Source organism: Fulmarus glacialis, unplaced genomic scaffold (genome assembly GCF_000690835.1).
Source record: "Fulmarus glacialis isolate BGI_N327 unplaced genomic scaffold, ASM69083v1 scaffold8761, whole genome shotgun sequence".
NCBI lineage: Eukaryota > Metazoa > Chordata > Aves > Procellariiformes > Procellariidae > Fulmarus > Fulmarus glacialis.
Genome location: NW_009192182.1, coordinates 56,044 through 76,656, shown reverse-complemented (window position 1 = coordinate 76,656; position 20,613 = coordinate 56,044). Strand labels below are relative to the sequence as shown.

General features: G+C 43.6%; 1 protein-coding gene across 1 annotated transcript in view; it reads right to left on the bottom strand.

Annotated features, from left to right (window-relative positions):
* Positions 1 to 14,327: 14,327 nt before the first annotated feature.
* KLHL14 (kelch-like family member 14) overlaps positions 14,328 to 20,613 on the bottom strand; it is a 46,932-nt gene continuing 40,646 nt past the window's right edge. The window contains exons 5-7 of the mRNA XM_009586967.1: positions 20,405 to 20,563; positions 17,525 to 17,682; positions 14,328 to 17,062 (exon numbers count right to left, since the gene is read on the bottom strand). Of these exons, the coding sequence (XP_009585262.1) occupies positions 16,922 to 17,062; positions 17,525 to 17,682; positions 20,405 to 20,563 (458 nt within the window). The 3' untranslated portion in view covers positions 14,328 to 16,921. The remainder of the gene's footprint in view (positions 17,063 to 17,524; positions 17,683 to 20,404; positions 20,564 to 20,613) is intronic.

Genomic DNA, 20,613 nt, shown 5'->3' with positions numbered 1-20,613 from the left:
CCAGCTGGCCAACGGGGTATTCCATACCATGTGACGTCATGCTCAGTATATAAATAAGAGGCGTGATCCAGGAAGTACCGATCGCTACTTGGTTATCGGTCAGAGCGGGTGGTGAGCAATTGCATTGTGCATCACTCATTTTATATATTCTATCATTATTATTATTATTTTCTCTTTTCTGTTCTATTGAACTGTCTTTATCTCAGCCCACGAGTATTTTTCACTCTCGCCCTTCCAATTCTCTCCCCGCCCCACTGGGGGTGGGGGAAGTGAGCGAGTGGCTGCGTGGGGTTTGGCTGCCTGCCAGGTTAAACCATGACAGATGCACTGATATAATGAGCTAAAGACCCATGTGACAATTAAAAATTCTATCTAAATAAAGTTCTAATTCAATATTTTTTGTAATGTAACACTAAATGTAATAGAAGAGAGGAATATATTCTTTCTCAGCTTTTCACAGACGAGTTAGACTAACCCTGCAAACTCCTGCCTGCATGCTTAGCCTGACTTCAGCAGGGCTGTTGGCAAGTTTGTGAATTTAAGCAGATGGACAGGCATGGATTTACAAGAGGCACTAACTGGTATCAGCACAGTAAAACCAACACATTCTCGTACCACATGCTGTGCCAACAGTCATATAACTGTACAGTCCCTTTGCATTCCCCTGTTTTGATCAGAGTTGTGGGTCTGCAGAGGTGCAAGTCTTCGTAAGTACAGTAAACTTCTTTCTTGAAGTCTAGGATCACTAAGCAGTGAGCACCTCTTGTCACTGTAAGTGGAGGCTTTTCAACAGAGTTCCCTCCTGACTTCTGGAGCCAGAAACATGGTACATGTAATACAATGATATGGGACTCCTTGGGACAGAGGTATCACAGCAAGGGATAAAAAGCAGCTGAACCTTTATGGTTCCACTGGGGAAGCACAAGACCAAAAGTTTGAAGCTTGAATTGATTTTAGGTTTTTGAAGGACCTATCTGGTGATTAAAGATTTCAGGTCTTCACTAAAGCTTTCGATAATATTTCTGACATCAAAACTCTCTCAGAAAAATGGATGTATAATGGATCAATAAAAGGAATGATTTTTGCATTGCCGACCTGTTCTTTACAGTCACATGTTAAAGATGAAGTGGAGATGTTTTCTGTCAATCCATGGCTTTTGAGAAATTACTTAGCCTCCACTGAGTCACTTATCTTTGCTGCTATCTTACCATTAATAATTATATATAAATAATATAGATGCTTCTTTCATGCAAAAAGGAACCCCAATAGCATGTTAAGGCTCTCCAGGCTTCAGTTCCAATCTTCTATCACTTTCTGTGCTGTGTAAATAAATTTTGCTCCCCGTAAAAGCAGGGTTGAACACATACAGGTCACAAGTCAAAAATTGTCCGAGGTGCACGCCTCTGGCTCTTGGACAGCATTTCAGCAGGCACAGATCTGCAGCCCATACTGAATGTCATGTGCTAAATTCCTAATCATGTTGTAGCTGTGATGGTCTACAGATATGACAGATAACAGACTTCAGGAAGAAATGATACCTTCTTTTTTTTTTTTGAGCAACTGATAGAGCTGGAAAAATAGCCAAGTTTTCAGGCACAAACTTCTCTGCGGATAGAAAAAGCTAGAAAGCTTGTCTGTGTTTTTACAGCCAAAGACATCGTCTCTCCTGACAGATTTGCCTCATGTGGACGGCAGGACTCGTCAGTGCCTGCTGGTGGTGTGTGTCAGGGCTGTGCTGGTGGTGTGTGCTGGGGCTGTGCTGGTGGTGTGTGCCGGGGCTGTGCCGGCGCCTGCTGTGGGGGCCTCCATGGGGACTGCGGTCCCCCCGGACACAGCGGGAGCGGGACAGGGCAGGGAGGTGGCAGCAGGAGGTGAGTGAGGAGAGGAGGGGAAAAAACTCACCATTTGCTCCCACAAAGCCCACCTCTACTCTGCAAACCCCCATCAGGCTTTCATTTCCCCTCAACCCTCAGGCACCCCAGCTTTGCCCCTAGTTCGGACAACGTCTCCGCCATCTCTATCCGACCAGCCTTCCGCCCCATTGCTCTTCTTCCATCTTTCCGGCAAGCCCGCTCACCACCCCAGCAGCAGCAGTCACCCAGCAGCCGCCTGCTCCACGGGTACCCATTAGCAGCCATCGCTTGCCACAGACGCCAAAGGTGAAAAAGGAGAAACACCACAGCTCTTCACTGAGCCCAAGTTCAAAGCTTTTCTTTCGAGGGAAACGCTTAACGAATCAAAGTCTCAAACAGGAGAGAGAAATTATAGCAGAATAAACCGTATCACTGCAAGATTGGTTCAAAAGTGCTAAGAGAGACAACACAAAATGTGAACATTCCTTCTTAACACTAAAATAAGGGATTTAATATTACACAAGGAGTCTAAGGAACTATTTTAAAAAAGGGCAAAGGTTTTAAGTCACCTGCTATTTTTGCAGGCTTGGTGACTTCACCTTCTGAACGGTTTGCTCGAGTCCAGAAGTACTTCAGGTCCTGGTTTAACTAGACTGTATTTCCACAAAATATGGCCTAAGTACCTCTTTTTTGACCTCCTTTATGTATTTACTTAGACTTGAACTTGTGCTAAATGTGGAACTGCAAGATTTTTAAATGCTGACTCAAGCTCATAATGAGGAAAATAACAGAAATTGTAAGAGGAAGAGTCCTTTCTATAGTTCCTTTGCAGTAAAACCACTTATGGTAAAGACTGGGGGTAAATGGTGAAGAGGATGTAGAACTGCTGTTTTGTGGTGTGGCTGTATGGGGAGCGATGCAGCTGGTGCATACAGAGACCCTGTTTCACCCTGGAGCTGCTTCCACCTCTGTCTTTCCCTGTGCACTGGTCTGAGGTCATGGTGCCTGTACAAAAGCATCGATTTCTACAGCAAGCTGGCGTCCAGAGCGTCAGGCATTTCACAAGGTGGTGCTGGTGCTCCAGCAGCCATACACCCTGGGGACTGATTTTGTGGAGCAAAAAGAGTCGTCCTGTGCCCAGAGAAAGGGCTTTGCCTTGCGCACACCAGCTCAGCACCCTAGCTGGTGCCTAGGTCCTTTTATTCAGGAAGCCAAAGCAATATTGCCCTCCACTGGTCCTGAAACTAGTTTAGCTGCTAATGTGAGCTGGACAAAATCGTTGTCAGTACCATCAGGGGCACTTTGAAACCAAGGCTCGGATGCCTGAGACGTGTTGGTGTTGTTCCATCTGTGCTGGGATCTCTTCCTTTTCAGCCTCAGCTGCAGCAGAGACAGTCATTACGAGTGGCCGTGGTGTGACTGCGCAGCGGGAGGGGTGTACGAGCAGTGTCACCTCCTGCGGGGACCAGTGCTCTGCGGGGGATTTTTGGTCAGGGGATCCTGCTGCTCAACTTTCACTCAAAGCAGACAGAAGCTTCACTCAGCATGAGCTCTGGCATTGTCCAACATGAGCCTCCCTCGTGAATGGATTTGCTGTTGCCAAACAGTGACATTCCCATCAGGTAAAACCTGCAGGTCCACTAAACGTTTCAGATTTCTAAAGCTTGCAATATTATATTGAAAACCATGTCTGCTGATTCTCACCGCTGGCTGAGGAGGAGGCGAGGAGCCCTACTTACAAAATATCTGGACGCACCCTGAAGGTGCCGGTGCTGGCTCTGAGGCACCCAATGAAGCCGGCATCACTTGAATAACCCAGCCAAACACCGGCGTCCGACAGCTCTATGCTGACAGCAAGAGAGATGAAATACTTCCCGTCGCGCTTTGAGGACCATCCGAGGGCCATGCAGGCAGCAGCGCCGGCCTCCGCAGGTTTATTCCTCGGGAGTGTGGTGTGAGGGCGTGTGGCACAGGTGGGTTTCACCTGCATGCTCGTGGCATGGGGGAAGCAGGCAGCAGCGCCGGCCTCCGCAGGTTTATTTCTCGGGAGTGTGGTGCGAAGGCGTGTGGCACAGGTGGGTTTCACCTGCGTGCTCGTGGCATGGGGGAAGCGTATTAGGTGATAGATATTTCTGGTACGGTGAGCAGCAGTGAAATCATTAACTGTCCTGGCATTTAAGTGACCATAATTAGGCTTCCTGTGAACAGCCCTTTGAGATAAATAGTAGAAATTCACACTATCTGGGTCCTACATTTTTTCAGCCTATTTGGGGCAGGCTGGAATTAGGTGTGTAAATCTCCTTGAGCACCTTGGGAACTCTGCAGTTGCCTTAAGGAGCTGTGGCAGTTGCTGGCTTGGCCTCCCTAGATCAGTCCTTTAATCTGCTGTTCCCAGCGTCACCTCCATGAATAGAAATGTTCCTGGTTTGCAAGGCATGTTTCCAGGAAAATTACTCTTCCAAGGACCCACAAATCTTACTTCTGTCTGAGCATGGCTTGACATACCTAGAATAGCTGTGGGAAGTAAGTCCCACCACTGTGGCTGGTTTTAATAGAAGATTTTAATATTCATACACTTATTGTGATTTACCATGCATAAGAAAAACTTCTTTAATTTCCACCATTAGTTTCTTTCAATGAAGTTGGAAGAGGTGCATGAGAGCAGCTTGGATGCCAGAGAAGTTTCCTGCAGAGTTAAGGACTTAATTTTAGAATAATTTCCAATAACTCACCAGGAGAGATTATTGGCTGAGGGTTTTTGCAGGATATTAAGAATTATATCGCCCCTTCCAGAGCTATCTGCGAATCCTGTGCTGGTGTGATAAATAACCCCATGATTACCAAAAGACAGGGAGCAACCAATGTCCTTGCAAACTAGAAGACGGCTGTTTTCCAGACAGCAAGGTAGTGAGAGCTACAGTTGTTGTTCTAATGCTGTTAATGGGCGACAGTATGCTAATTAGTCAGATTAACTAAGCGGGTGAGTCATGCACTAACCCTTCTTGAAAGAAAGTGCCCATTTTGAGATGCTAAATGAGAACATAAATGCAATCAGGCATAGAATTCTTGAAAGATAAGACGAGAGCAGACCTGCTTGTTAATGGAGCCAGTGAAATTAATTCTGCTTTGGAAAGGGGTGCACTTTTTCATATTCAGGGTTCATTTTAATGGGGAAGGGTTCAAAACCTTCAGATCTATACAATGCATTTCACTCAAGTCTAAGTAGCTTTAATGACCTAACATAACAAAGATATTTCTGATATTCTCTGCTACGTTTGCACCTTCGGAAAGACGACTTTTTTTTTTTTTTAATTGGAGGCATTCAGATGTTTCAAATGAAGACAAAACTATAATATTCTGAAAAAACACAAAGCCCTCTTATCTACAATTGATGGGAAAGTATTAAAAATGTTTACTGTGAATACTCAAGCTCTTCTACTGAAAAACTACAGTTTGAGAAGTGGGCACCGATGCTCACAGGGACCACAGATGTGGTCCTGCTGTGGTGCTGGGAGTCACCGCTGAGGGTAAGGAAAGGAGGGCCGGGTGTCCTTCTGTGGAGATCTGTGCCATTTTTTGGTGCGTGCGATCCCTTCCTTTCTCGGAGGCCACCCGCTATGTGCGTGTTAGCCTATTTTAACCCTTTTCTCTTCATCACTCATAACGGTGTAGGCATCAAGGAAACGCAGAAGTGCTAGCAGCCATCGCACACCATCTGGGATACTTCGGGCCCTGAGCTGAACACGGCCCCGGGTCTGAAATCCCTGTCAGCTTTCTAGTGCCTGACGCGGCGAGAGGAGGAAGGACCGGGCCTGGCTCCTCGTCGCTGTTCAACGATCACGCCTGTACGTGGCGTTTGCTTGGGCCGGCACCTCCAGCCGTGGGGCTTGCAGATGCACGCCGCGGGGGCCGAGGGCCGTGTCTCCGTGGGCGTGGGAGCCGGGGGGCGGTCAGGCCGTGCCGCGAGGAGGGCTCGCCCTGGGCAGGAGCTCTGAGGGTACGATGCCCGGGGGGGTTCTGTGCTCATCAGGACCTCGTGAAAAAATACAGGCCTTGCCACGAGTACCCTTGGGCACTGAATTCACCGTGAAAATATTCTGCCTCGCGCTTGTTTTTGAACATGCTCTGTCAACTCATCATTTGCCAGAACTAGGCTTTTTTCTTAAAGATTTCTGGCCCTTCCAGTCTGATATCAAGGCAGCTGCTTGGCAGCCGGACTGCTAGAAGTGCTGGCTCTGCTGGTCTGCCTTCTTTTCTAACCCAAAGTCTTTCCAGTGCCACTGCAATGGCCATCGGTTTCCACCCCAAAGGTGGCTGCACTTAGATGATTGGTGAAGTGATGCCTATATATATTTGCAATTCTCTGAAGTGCCTTGAGGCTTGCAAAAGGCACTATATAAATCAATTAATAACAATATCAGAGGTCAGTCAGCCAATAAGAATACAATTTAGTTTAATGAGAGATAAATAAGACAGACAGAGTGAGAGGGGAAGGGAGCTACAAGGCTCCCTACTCGGTGCCAGGCTCTAAATACGCCAGCTCCTCGCTTTATCACAGTGATCATCAGAAACACGGAAGATAATTGTGTCATTGCCATTTCTTAGTCCAGTGTAATATCTATTACTGGTTTTGATGTCTTACTCAGCTCTATACCAGTATGATTTTAGGAAGAGTGTACATTATTTTCATGAAAACAAATATGAGCATGAGGAAGCATTTTTCCCTTGCGTGCAATTCCTACTAAAGAATTTACATTCTTCTAATTTACTGGTTTACTGCACCACTTAGTGCACTCCTGAGATGTGCAGAATGTCCTCGCAGTTAAGAATGTGCAGATGAAATTTACCCTTTTTGCACTGAATCACTCACTCTTCCCTTGGAAGTCACCATGCTCTTTCCTCCCTCTAAATCTCCTTTAACCGCTCTAATAAAAGAACAGATTATTCTGCATAGTTACAAAATGGATCCAAAACGGATGGTTGGCAGTTTATTTGGGTTTTAGGGTAGTTATATATTTTTGTGACCAGTCTGGTACTAAACAGGTGAATGGAAAGATGTTGTTTTACATTTGATTCTTCCTATTATATGGGACTGTGGGTGTAGGAATGAAAATTCTCCATTGTAGCCCCAGACAAAAAGCTGGGCTGCATCACCCTCATCAAAGCTAAGTTGTCAGAAGATGCAGAGGATATACCGCAGAGATAACCCCGAGTGGGATAGGACAGGGGATGGAGGAGGCCTGTGTGGCAAAACGAGGAGGTCTTTCGTGTTTGTGCCACACTGGTACACAAGCTGCACAGCCTATCGCTGTGTCTGTGTCCACACGAATCTGCTGGGATGCGCTGGATGATGCCTCGGGCCCCACTGCCCTGGTTGTGCAGCCTGAAGAGCTGTTAGGGAAGGCGGCAGCTCCTGTCCAGCCCCTGCACGTGTCCTTTCTGGGGGTCCAGAGGGAGCTTGTGCATTGGTATGGGTGCTGAGAAATGTTCCAAGGCTCAGTATTACAGAAACAGCCATTAGCAGCAGAGCATGAAACATGTATCTAAAACAGAATAAAGCAGTATAAAGCACTCTTGGTGAGCAAGCCCATAGCTGTAGGGCAAGGCTGACTCGGGCTAAAATTTGACAGTTTAGTGTAGCATCATTACATGCAGAATCGGCTCACCTGGTTATTCCTAGGAACTTCTTTTTTTCAGCTGTGTCTGCACGCGCTGCATGTCCTCTTCGTCTGGCAGTTGCCTACATCGTGCTCTATCGGGGTAGTTGTTTGGACCTCGAGCCCTGTGGCCATGGCGAAAGGAGGCAAAGGAGGCAGAACAGACCTTCCTAAAGCTCTTTGACAAAAGCCAAAGCCAAACGGACCTGACTTCACACACATCAGCACTTCCGAGGTTGCATCCCCCAAAAATTCTACTTACATTTTTGAGTCCTTTCACGTGCTTCAAAACAGCAGCCTGTGCAAATCTGGGGCTGTCTGCTTCACACTTAGGTAATCCACTTGTAGCAACTCAGATCTGGACATGAAAACATTGCTTCTGCAAGGGGGGGCTGCTCTTTGTTCTCTCTCCCCCGTGCCAAAAAAAGCCAGCCCTGAACACCGTGACAAAGGATTAGCTCAAGCTGAAGCCAGGCTGCAATGTAAATAGCCAGAGAGAGAACAGAATGGCTTCTTTTATCAAACTTAACATCCCAAAGCTCTGCTGATTTCATTGTCATTATGGTGGTGATTAATTTGACCCGGAGTACTGCCACCCACTGTTAAAGCCTTCGCTGCATCCCTGTTGATAGCTCTCATGACAGAGATTACAGTCTGCCACTGCGTTGTCCATAATTAGTACTTGTCAAAATGAGATTTGCCTATGGTAGCCCACCGTCCATGAGAAACCCATTCAAAATTAACCACGCTTTGGAAAATAGAGGACAGTTCATCCTCTAATTGGAACCAATGAGTAGAGAACGAAGACTCTTTCTCTCATCTATTAAGTATTGTTCCAGGTCTAAAAAACGATTTTGTGAGTCTGCTCCATAGATATCGATAAGTGTCCTCTGGTGAAGTATGAGGGGGCCAATTCTGTTCTGCACCCGGATCCGAAAATGTTTGCATGGTTAATTCCCTAAAGCAGCACAGTTTAATTGCTTCATCTGAAACAGGGCTGGGGTCAGGGCGCAGTGACAGTCCCCGCCGTGCGGCCGATGCCAGCGCCGCTGCCCGGCCCTGAGCCACGGGCCCTTGGGAAGGCAAGGGCTGGGCCCAGCCCGGGGAATACCTTGTGCCGGGGGCACCCAGGGGGGCATTGGGGTGAGTTGGGTAAGCACATTTCCAGGGAATGTTGGAGAGAGGAGGGAGTGAAGCCACACAGCCCGTGGCCTGCCCGATGGGCTAGCATAGAAATGCGACGTTTATAGTGACCGGGGTGTAGGCTAGTCTGAGGCTTCACCCACTGACATTTCGGGCTGGACTAGCCATGGAGTCTAATATACAATTCACTTTGCAGGCCAAGGCTACAACCCTTTATTTTTTTTTCCCACTGTAAGAGGAATGGCCAGTGTTATTGCAACCCTGAATGCAAAGACTCAGTAACCACATCCAGAATCGCTAAGGATTGCAACAAAAGGTTTTCCGATTAAACTCTGAACTACAGGGCCAGGGATGGACACAGAGATGGCAAATGCGCTCAGAATAAGTAACCACGCCGGAATCAACTCAAGTTATGTCCAATGACATTTTTCACAGGACAAACAGGAGAGCTGGTGTTTTTGTGATCGGAAGCATGAATACCTATAGCTATGAAAATTGTTCTCGCTGGAGCCACCGTCTAAAAACAAGAGGAGGGAATCCAGAGCATGACACCCTTGTGCTAGTCAAAATAGAACTCTCTTGGAGAAATGTTGTATCTTTTCATTTCAGATAGTGGCAGTGCTCAGTAGCTCTTGAAACCAGCGGAATATATCATGGCAAAAGTGAATGCTTGGAGAATAATTCACAAGAGGTGGCGGTGTGCCAGACATAATTCTTCACAAATGTCTTTCATTTTATTCCACTAAAAGAAGTAAAAGAGCTTAAAAGACACGAGTATTTTTTTTCTGAGTGCCCAGCCACTGATAAAAGTGCCACACTTTCCTACAGTAGGTTAATTAATCTTTATGCAGTCCTATATGTAAACTCCATTCACTAAAGCTTATTGGATTGGACTTTGTACCTGAATCCTGCACAGCCAGATTGTGGTTTTCATCCTCATCTTCAGTGGAAGCGCTGTTAAGAAGAGGATGTTTCATCTTGAATAGTGCCAAAATACCAGTCTGATCAGCTCCGACCTGGGCAAGTTACAGGGAGGCTTACTAATGAAGGAAAGACCTCACTGCAAAGCTTCAGTCCATTGCAACCCTGGACTGCATTACTGCAAGTTAGACAGAAATCCTCTGGTCTTCTCTGCACTGGTCAATGCGCAGCTGAAGATGTGGGCCAGCTGGAGATCAGCTAAAAAGGGAGAAATCAGACTGCTGGTAGATGTAAAATCCATAGTCAGGGAGGAGAGACTGAGTCACAGGCCTAGAGAAAAGTGGACGGGTGGTCTTTGGGTTTGCAAAAAAAAGCTGCTGCAAAAAGAGTGGGAATAAACAGTTCTCCTTATCGACTGAGAGCAGGAGAAGGAAAAGCAGCTTTGAAGGTTCTGTCATTTGTGAAAGTTTTAGATGATTTAATTGTGGACTTAAATTTTTGGAAAATACTTGTTTTCTCTTTTAGGTTCTTCCTGGAACCATCTCTTTAAACTAATGAGACATTTAAGCTAGACATTAGGAAACATTTTCTAATGATGACGATGACTACATCCCGTCACACATCGCTACGAAGGTTAGGCGAGTCAGCAAACGTCTGCTGGGAGTGCGCTGGGCATCGCCGTCCCCACCATGGCATGGGGGAGGCAGGGGATGACCTCGGCAAGCCCCAGCCAGTCCTGCTGCCTGTCATTCCAGCAAGTCTGAAGATTTACTTTCACCCTGAAGGTAATCAGTCAGTCATGATTTTGACCTACAGTTTAATGTGCTCTCTTGCTATGGTTACAGACATCCTCCTTCTGGTTATACTCCCTGCTGTGACTAATGGTATCTTTGCAGTTAAAGAGGTGGTTTTTAAAGAAAAAGATATAAGCTGCAGTGCTGTTACCGAGTTTACAGCTTTAGCAAACACAACAGCAGAGCAGTCCTTACCATGGCCTATGAACTTGACATTTTTTGGGTGCAAGTGTGTACGTGTATATTTATACACCTTTCTCAAAATCGCTAAATACACAGAAAGCAACAATTTTTTTGTTACTGTTTATGCAATGGATCATCAGTTTGGGTGTTCACTATTCACAGTGAAGTATGTTTAAAGTTCACTTTCTCCATTCATACAGAATATTCTTGATCAGCCAGTTTCTCCAAAACTGAATTGTTTTGCACAAATGCAAACAAAAATGGAAACAAGTTTGCAAAGAATCAGGAACTGAGTATCACACAAGGTACTGAGATACAAAGCAAACTTTACAAATATGATTCTTCCAGTGTGGTTTTTTTGGAAGATGTTTAAGGGTGATACAAGGAACCATTTGTTAAAGAGAAAACCGTAAGGATTTTAAAGGTATTTTGCAAAGGGCAACTTACCTCAACCATTAGTAAATATTCCTTCTGAAAACACTGCAGTGATTGAAGGTAGTTCTCCAAACTGATGAACAGGTTTTTAGATTAAGTGATGAGACCACTTTAAAGAAATTCAACTGATCTTTTTTTGTGTGTGTGGATGCTGAAGGAAAAGAAAAATTTGGGAAAATGCTGCATTTGTTTAAATCTCCTTCTCTTGTTTTTGCTTTCTAAATAGGTTCCCTGTATCTGTTCATCTCTAAGGACAATTAAATTCAAGGGCAGCAGATCACAAAAGCTAATGCTACTTTACCAAACTTTCTACTCTGTGTGGCAAGAAAATCAGCAGAAAGTAGCTCAAGTTTTGCTTTTCTTTGCTAGATAAGGCTGCAGATGTCATCTGGATGCTAACTGGAGTCATTACACAATCGTGTTAGATGCCCTGTTCTCATTGAATATTGTGGCAGGTAACAGTACCTGTGTTCTTCAGGAAAGGATCAATGTCACAAAGGTAGTTTTCTGCTGCAGGGAGAAAACAGACAATCAGAAAATCACTATTTGTATTCAATCTCTGTTTACACTGGTTGACCACATCTCTTGCAAGCGCGCATTTCTCTTTAGCTTCAGAAATACACAAATATATTAGCACCAGAAGTCTCCTCTCGTTTTACTTTGCAATTCAGGAATGCTTTATTAATCAACGCAAGATGCATTCATTGAACTGGATTAATCCTGCATTGAAGTTATTTTTCATTTCTGGGAACAAATCACATATTTGGATTTTCATATATCAGGATCACAGAGATTTGCCACAGTCAGATTTTAATTTTAGTTACATCTGAGCTGGCTTATATATTAGGGCACATAGTTTTGCATGAGAGCATCTTCTAAAATCTGTAATTGGTGTGGAACACTGACATGCACAGAATACATCTGACAAGGTCCACAGAGTTAGGTTCAGTTTCGCTGATCAACATCTATGCTGCAGATTAACTGAATCTTTTATGGCATTACAAGCCCTCCAGAATTCATTAGTGTACTTTCCCTTCCCACTAACCACTCTGACCTCCAGTGCTGCCGTCGCTGCTTCCTTGGTCTGGACCTGAGCGGCTGAAACACTGACTCTTTTTCGCTGCTGCACTAACAACAGAAATGAGAACGTGTATCTTAAAACTGCTCAGGGCTGTGTATGTTGGCAATTACTGTTTTGTCCTCTTTAGCACTCTTCGGGACTTCTGTTTCCTTTGTCTGTACCCGGAAAGCTCCATTTAAATTGCAAGCTGAAATATGGTCTGTCCCTTAAAAGCAAGAGAACTAGAGTACTATACTGGTGAGTGATTATAATACAATACAAACCGGTGTATATATAATGAGGTTTGGCATGGATTTTTCTCAGAAATTGGCTCACAGATGCAGCTAGCACAGTAAATCATTGTATTAAAAACAGGAAGGGGGACAAACACGTGAAGGAAAGCAATGCCAGCTTTTGGGAGGTGGGTGCACAGTACCTTTGAATACAATGCTATAATCAATGAAAAGCATCTTTCTGAAATGCCTTCTTTGTCCTCCTTAAGGGCATGCCTAGGGGTTGCAAGTCAGCAGCCTTCTCACGTTTCTCGGGCAGTGGATGGGACCACAGCTCAGGGCCAGGGAAACAGCTCCATGCACTGGTCTGTTGTTTTCCAGGCCCAGCTCCACAAAAGTACTTAGGCAATTTTGTCATGCTGAGGAGGAGGAGGAGAAGATTAATGTCTGGCAGGAAGGACAGCAGAGAAGAAGAATGGAGGAACAGTCCAGGTGTCCAGCTCCCAAAGATGACTTCTCATCTGTGAATCAGAAATGGAGAAGACGCTTCCCTCCAGCCCATCGGGGACCAGGACTTGCCACACATCTGCTTTTCTCACCAGCAGCAGCAGCTCTCCTCCCTTGCCACAGGTGCTGACTGTAGTTGGGTGCTTGCCACAGAGCAGGCACTGCAGACTGGGCACCTATCTCATGATTTTTGTTGTGCTGAAGTCCGTGCATTGAAAGCTTGAACACTGCAACACCTAAGCACTCTGCTGATTTGATCCTTCTGCCTTAACAGCTAGACCACTGCAAATGATTAGCTGAAGAAAACAGGTGCAGTACCATCACCAAGTGCTTATTTAGTTTCATGTTTATTTCATGTCCTCTTTTATTGCATTTTCTCATGTTTCTCTTCTGCTCTTTGTGTCGCCTGTGCTGTCATTTCTTTCCAGGCTTGCTCTGATGTGTGCTTCTCAGAAACCATCTTTGCCTTCCTCGTTATCCCAGCCCTTACTTTCTCTGTGCCCTTGATCCACAAGAACTTGCCACTTTCTCCTCTCACAGGCTCTTGTTTTCTATTTTTCACTTTCACTCTTACCTCTTCCTTCTCGTGTCATTCCCTTCCTTTCTAAATCGTATCTCTGCCCGCTGGTTCCAGCTTCTCCTCTTCCTTCTTCTCCTGCATTACTTTAAAAAAAATGCATAAATCTCTCTTCCTTCCTATTCTGAAATAAAGTAATTAATAAAACAGCCCTATTCATTGGGCTATCTTACCGTAGTTGCTGCTGGCTCGCCTCTCCCTTCCTCGTAAAAGACTTGAACAGGACTGATCCCCTCTCATTAGACCAGACTCTTTCGTTGGGCTCCCAGCCACCCCCCAGCACAGCTCACACCTGCTGTAAGCACGGGGGTCAGTGACTGCCTTTTATTTGCTCAGTGCACCCACTTGGTTTGCATACAAAGGTTCTGTTCCATGGCAAAGGTTGGTAGGCATTGATAAATAATACATGTAGTATTGGTATCGGTATTGGTAATGATTCTGTTTCCTAGTAAAACCCCTGCCTTTACCTTGTCTTCTCAGTCTGGCAGTACCTCTTGTCCCAACTCCTCTACTGCTCACCCGTGCCAGCACTTCCCTCCACAAACGGAAATACCCAGTTAGTAGGGTTAATCACAGGAGGGACATTTTGAAGAGGAAAGAAATGGCCATGACTAGCATTAAATTCCCCAAAGCAAGACTGCATTTAACCGGGCAGCATCCTTTTCACTTATCACTTTTCACTTATCTCACCATGGGAGAGAGGAACGGGCCGAGCAGCCCGAGGCAGAGGCATTTCACAGGCACCTGATCACATCGGTAGGCTTCTGAGGTCAGACCCTGCCCGTGGGCACGCCGGTGGGGCTTTCCCTGCTGGAAGCGCAGGCCAGGCACCTGCGCTCAGGAGAAGACTCCGAGTCACTACATTTTACGGCGTCGCTGCGTTTACAAGCACTGAGTAATGACACTTGGAGAACAATGAGGCTGTTATGTAGGGCCACAAAATAAAAGAAGTTTACACATCTACATGATAAAAAAAGTTCCAAAGAATTTAATGTAGATATTATTTATACATACACTTTATAAGTAGGAATATGGCAGACAGTTGAATTAGTACATAAAGTTTTATTTAAAGTTTCCCCCCTACAAGCAAGCCTCATTTACACAGTCTAGTACTGTACAAAATTTACATTCTTTGTGTGACTTATTCAGTTAGCACTTTGCTTGGTCATGCCTTCCTGAAAGATAGAAAGATTTACATACAGTCCTCATAAATCTTTAAATTATCTTGGTAAAAAAAAGAACCACTTAAAAGGACAACAAATATCCTTTAAAAATGGTACGTTTTAGAAGAGACAGGTGACAGTCAGTGTTTAATGGCAGACCTTATCCTGATCTTAAATGTCATTCAAGATTTCCTCATTTAGTATCTTAACAGTTTCCTTTTTATATATATTTATATTTATATACTTTCAACAGGAAAGGAAAAAAAAAAGTCATGATTGCACCAAATATATTTTACAAGGGATCCCCTGGATCTGAACAATATAAATAAATAGAAAACCAACTAAGATTGCACTATATAGTAGAAATGGATTGAGATTTTAGGATATACACTTCACCTTTATGAGTTCCTTAGTGATGCTCACTGGAAAACTCCCCAACGGCACATTCAAATATTAGCATCTTCAGATAATTATTTTGTTTAAACAATTTTTTTCCAGGCGTGCAGCTGCCTCATCAATTGGGTTATTGCATTTGTATGGTATCAGTCTTTACTGCATTACTCCAATTTTACAACTGTGTAATTTTGCTGCAAGCAAGGGAGTTGCACTGCAATAAAACTGGACTGATGCCAGAGAGAAAGAGTCCCATGGTATTTGTTCTCCATTATTTATGTTGCTCTCAAGCTTCAATATATAGTGTAATTTCTGTGTACATCGCCCTCTTTCTATTTTGCAAAGCAAATAATGAATTCTTCCTCCCATCTATTGCCTCTGCAGCAGAAACCAACCTCCAGTAGTTGCCTGCTCCTTGCTTAACGCACTAGCATTAAGTCCTATCATGAAAGATGTGCGCAGGCTTGAAAACACAGGATCTTAATCTCCTTTGCCTTTTATCTGGTGCAGCCAGTTACAACTAGGCAAATTAAAGGCCAGATTATTAGCTGACATAAACCGAAGTACAGCCATTGGCTTCAATAGAGCAATGTCAGTTTATACCAGCGAAGAGGATGATCCTGAGGGTAATGGATGCAGCACCAGTAAACCACAATGGAAGAACAATGCATATACTTTGCTGAGGTGCAGATGATTATGTTAACTGCAAAGTGGTGAAGAATCGGCCTCAGATTTTGTCACTGCTTTTGCAAAGCCAGGACAGAAGGACATAAGCTTAAAACATGGACAGCCTGATTTGTGCAAGCAACTATGGGTTCATGAAGCGAGTCCTAAATGCTACTGGTCCCATGTGGTAGCATTCTGAACTCACTTTGCGATGTGTAAATAATTACATAAGCTGTAAGGCTGTGGAAAGTCTGGCCTCATATTACTTTGGATCAATAATAAAAATCTTTCAGACTACATTTTAAGATCAACCACACAGGAGTACGTTAACTACTTACCAGTGTCTCTCCAAAATTGTGCACAATCATTTAGAAGTCCAAAGTAATACACTTACAGTTAAATGCAGTCTTCTTGTCTTTGGAAGCAACTAGCATGGATGCTCCTATCTAACAGGTTAGTGAAAAGTAAGTAAGGATTCTGGTGTTTCGTTAAGTGGTCATAGAAATAACTTACTTTACAAACCCAGAATTTAAGATGTAGGACCAAATTTCTGTTATACTAATGTAAAAACAGTCATTCCATGTGATTTCAGTGAAATGACTCTGACTTTACACAAGTGTGATTAGAAGAATTTGATCCTAATCCCTAAGCTGCTATTGCAAGAAGTGCTCTGTAAAGCATGGCTTTCATTGTAGTCTGCTTTCCGCTGCACTTACACGTGGGGACTTGGAAGGCAGAGTGTATTAGTTGCCAAGCTATGCAAAAACTGAATGATATTTCTTTACCTTTTATAATCTTCTGATGCTGTGTTGCTTGCAGAGCATGTGAAGTAGCTGTAGGTTAGGATTACAGAGGAGGAGACAATTCTGCAATGCAGTGTGAGCTTTTCACTATCTGAATTCTGAAGCATTCATGAAAACAACATCCTCATGACTTCAACACAGATCACATGCAGGTAGATACAATGCACAATACTGATCTTGTCTCTTCAGGCTGTATTTGAACATTTAGCCTTCATTTTTTTTAAAGTTAAATTTGACGTGAGGAATATCTCTGCAGCAGGAAAAAGTTAAAATCAGTCTGAAATGGCAGTCTGTCAGCATGTAATGTTCGGTGTGTTTTAGCTACTTGCTTCATAAGACACCGGCATCTATCTGAGCTGGGACAACACTTGGTTTTTGTTTTCTTTTAGTTTGCTCCTAAAGCATAAATATGGAATAAGGGGTCAATTATGGTAGCTTTGTTTTAACAGGAATCCTGTTCTAATAAAATATTTACGTCACCCGTCATTATTTTCCCAAATGCAATCAGTGTTCGTGTCAGTGCTCCTTGACTATCATTTGTTGTACGGTACACAGGCTGGCAATATGACAGTTGAACAAGCAGGTCCTGCAAGTGGCTCAGCAACATCTCCTTCTAGTTCTGTCCAAGTCCCTTTCTCAGGACTATAGCAAATAGTAGAAGATTTGTAGGCTCCCTGTAATAGAAAAAAAAGTCATATTAAATGTGGCTTTGGTAAAATCCAAGTCACACATTAGCTTTAAAGATGTTCGAAAGTGATTCATGGTTTTGAGCTCTAATTTAGGAGCCCTTCAAGAGGTTTGGTTTTCATATAGGCTGAGCACCCAGCCTCTGCAAATCAGGCTCCTGATAGCAGAACTATAAGCATACAGTCCTGTCAATCACTTTTGCCAAATTTCATCTGATTTTTATATTACTCCATATCAGTGAATACAGTCTGAAAATAACCCATGTAAATAAAAAAAAGCACAAAGGTGAACAAATACTCCATGTTCTCCAGAAGTCGAAAACCAAACCAAAACCAGCCCCTGCAGCTACTTCATCCCTCCTCCCCTCTCCATCCCATCTGAATAATATACAGACTGGCCTCAAGAGCTCAGAAGGAATGGAAGGGTCATTGCAGAAAGCAGGTACACACCATACTCCAGCTGTAGCCTCCTACAAGGTAAATACTGTCGTCAAGGACTGCGCAGCCAGGGCCACTGCGACCCTCCAGAATAGGAGTCTGGAGGATATTCCACTGGTCGCCTTTTGGATCGTAGCATTCCACAAGCATTACATCGAGATGGGAGAAACCTGGATGAGGGCATTGAGAAAAGAGAATGTGCGTTATGACATACTGTTTTATTATTTGTTTTACTGTTAAATTTATTAAATTATGGTTACAATTATATTATTACAATTACAACATCATTGTTAAACTTTCTTCTAGAAAATATTGCCATATATATTTAAGCCATTTTCTGTAATGTTAATGTATCGTTATTGCAGTTCAAGTAAATCTGTTGAAAGCTTCTACCATTAGTTCTACAGTCTTCTACAAATCACAAGTACATATAAAACCTGAACAGACCAGAAAGTAACACTCAGTAATAACCTATCAATGATGAAAGCAGATTCAAGCAATATTCCTCCTCATCTACCAGTGCTAATGTGAGTTTGAACATGTAGGAAAAGCCTGTCCTGGCAGTCTTTCTCAAAGGTCAGCAGATCTAATCTATTCAAAAGTCAACAGATAAATCTTGCTCAGAAATCAATGTCTAACGAGTCAAGGTAGAGCTTAGACAACTGATGCCACTTCCTTCCAGAAGGACAGGGTGCTTAGCACGACGGACGTGATGTTCAGGACCAGTTTCAATTTTCAAGCTGATTTAAGGTGTACCCTAAGTAAGCAGCTGTGATGTGACAAAGTCTTTAAGGCGACAGAAAATGTAACCAAAAAAAACTGGTGGTCCCATCCTTCCCTGACAGACCGAAAAAGGCTCCATGCGGCTGCTGCTTTGTCATCACCAACAGGCAGATGGGTCTCAGCTCAAGACTCTCAAGCTGTGATGTTTAGTATCAATTAATGAGCTGAACACGGACATAGAACCCAGGAGTCCTGGTTCCTGCTCCAATATTTAGACATTTCCCTGTCTCAAACTACTTTCTTTATCAGAGCGCCGCAGTAAAATTATGGCTTTCTTAATATGCTGGGATGCTTTACTTGACACTACTGTCTTCTCCATCAAGGTACCATTGAAAAGAGAAGTTAGGTTTTCTGGAAAAGAGCAATTGGTGATATTGGTACTTCACAACGATGCTGCTTGTATGAGTATTATTTATGTCAGGAATGAATAGCTGTGATGAAATAATTTTTCGTCGCTGTAAAGTTTTCAAGGGGCCATAGAAAGGCCACCGCAGTGCGCCCAGAATCTGTCAAAAGCTCCATAATAAACTGCAGTATGCACATGGCTAGCTGTGATGCGGTAAAGGCACTGCTGACACTAGTTTACAGACTCAGCTTCACAAAGGAGGGCTTTGCCATGGAGCCCTGCTATTCCCACCCGGTTGGAGAATTTGTAGCATTTCATCTGCACTTCAGTCCCCTCCCTCCTCCCTTTCCTTGCAGTTCCTCCTTTTGTTTCACTGTACAGAAGAAACCAGTTTTCCAAAAAGCCCTTCTTCCAGACAGCAGGCAGCTTTCCAGAAGTCTGGACGTTTAAATACCTCTCACAACAGTGAGTGATTCATACATAACAAAGGCACCTAGGGCAACAGTTGTAGAGGCAAAAATGCAATGTTTATTAGAAGTTTTTTCTTTCCCAGAGGATGGTAGCTGAAACTGGGTGAAGAAAGAAGGAGAAGACTGGATGGAAACAATTCAAGCTTATGCAAACCAAAGCATCTGCTTTGGCTATAGGAGGGCTGTGACATGTTAACTTTCACTTTAGTAGAAGAAAAAGCCAACACTGTGGAGCTCTGCAACCTCTGCAAAATTTGCTGGACCCTGTAAGGTCCAGTCCAGGAACATCCATCACAACTGGGGGTGGGAAGTGGAGGCACAGCAGCCCTGCACCTGGCTGCAGGGGTTTAGGCACCAGTACTATTTACCAGGGAAAATTTCCATCTGAGACTTTGTCCCCTACATGCTCCACAGGCATTCAGATCTTCAAAAGCAGCATGGGGCTTCAGAGCCTCACCGGGACTTGGGTGTCAAAGTCATTCAGGCACATGGCCTGGTGTTACTGGCAGTCAACATCACTTTTTCTTTGGCATTACAATTTTCTCTTTTGTTGTTGTGAGGCTTTTTTTTTTTTAAGCAAGAAAGGAGAAAGAAAAAACAAGGGAATATAAACTGTCAAATATTGTCAGGGGACAAAAGAGCAGGAGCTGTGCTTTTTGTCTAAGTGGCTGGATTAAGCAGAATCTCTTTAGCAGTAATAGCAACGGCATGTAGGTATTAAGACAAAAAAACCAGATGCCTAAGCAGTAGTTATTTTAATATGAGACCTTTTCAAAAGATGAAAACAAGAGACCTGTAAAAAGTATTATAATTAACAAGCTGCATTTAATACTAAAAAGAGATCTAAAGAGCCTAGTCCTAATATTTAATGGCTGGAGGCTTTTTTTTCTCTTCATTAAATCAGGAGCTTGTTTTTGTGTGTTGCTCTGAATAAAGCTCTCTCTAACTGCACATTTTGGAAAATGATTTACAGAGGAAAATATTGCTGGTACTTTCGGGTCAAAGAATAATCTGTTTGTTTCATTGGATTCTTGGTAATGACAAATTGTCCATGCCTTTGAGTAATGGAAGCTCCCATTTTTATTATCTAAAGCATTCATTACTCATATATTTAATGTACTGTTATAATTTTAAAATAATTTGCATAAAATGTTTTTAAAATTGCTGGCTCAAGTGTCCTGTTAAATTGTGTTGCCTGGTTTTTAATGTATTTAACAATGACTGTCTAACAAAAATATTCTCTATCAGGAGACGGGGGATACTGAAATGCTTTTCTGCTATTAAAAATGTGACCTTTCAAATGGTTTCCTCCAATTGCATACAGTCGATCATTCATTACAGCCAAAGTGTGGATTGCTCGCTTTGTGTTCATGTCCTGTTTTCGGGCCCAGACGTCCATCACAGGGTCATAGCAGTACAGCCAGGGGACATATTCTCCATTGTGAACACCTCCTGCAAAGTAAATATACTTCCGTTAATCAATGTAAATAAAGACGTTGCGC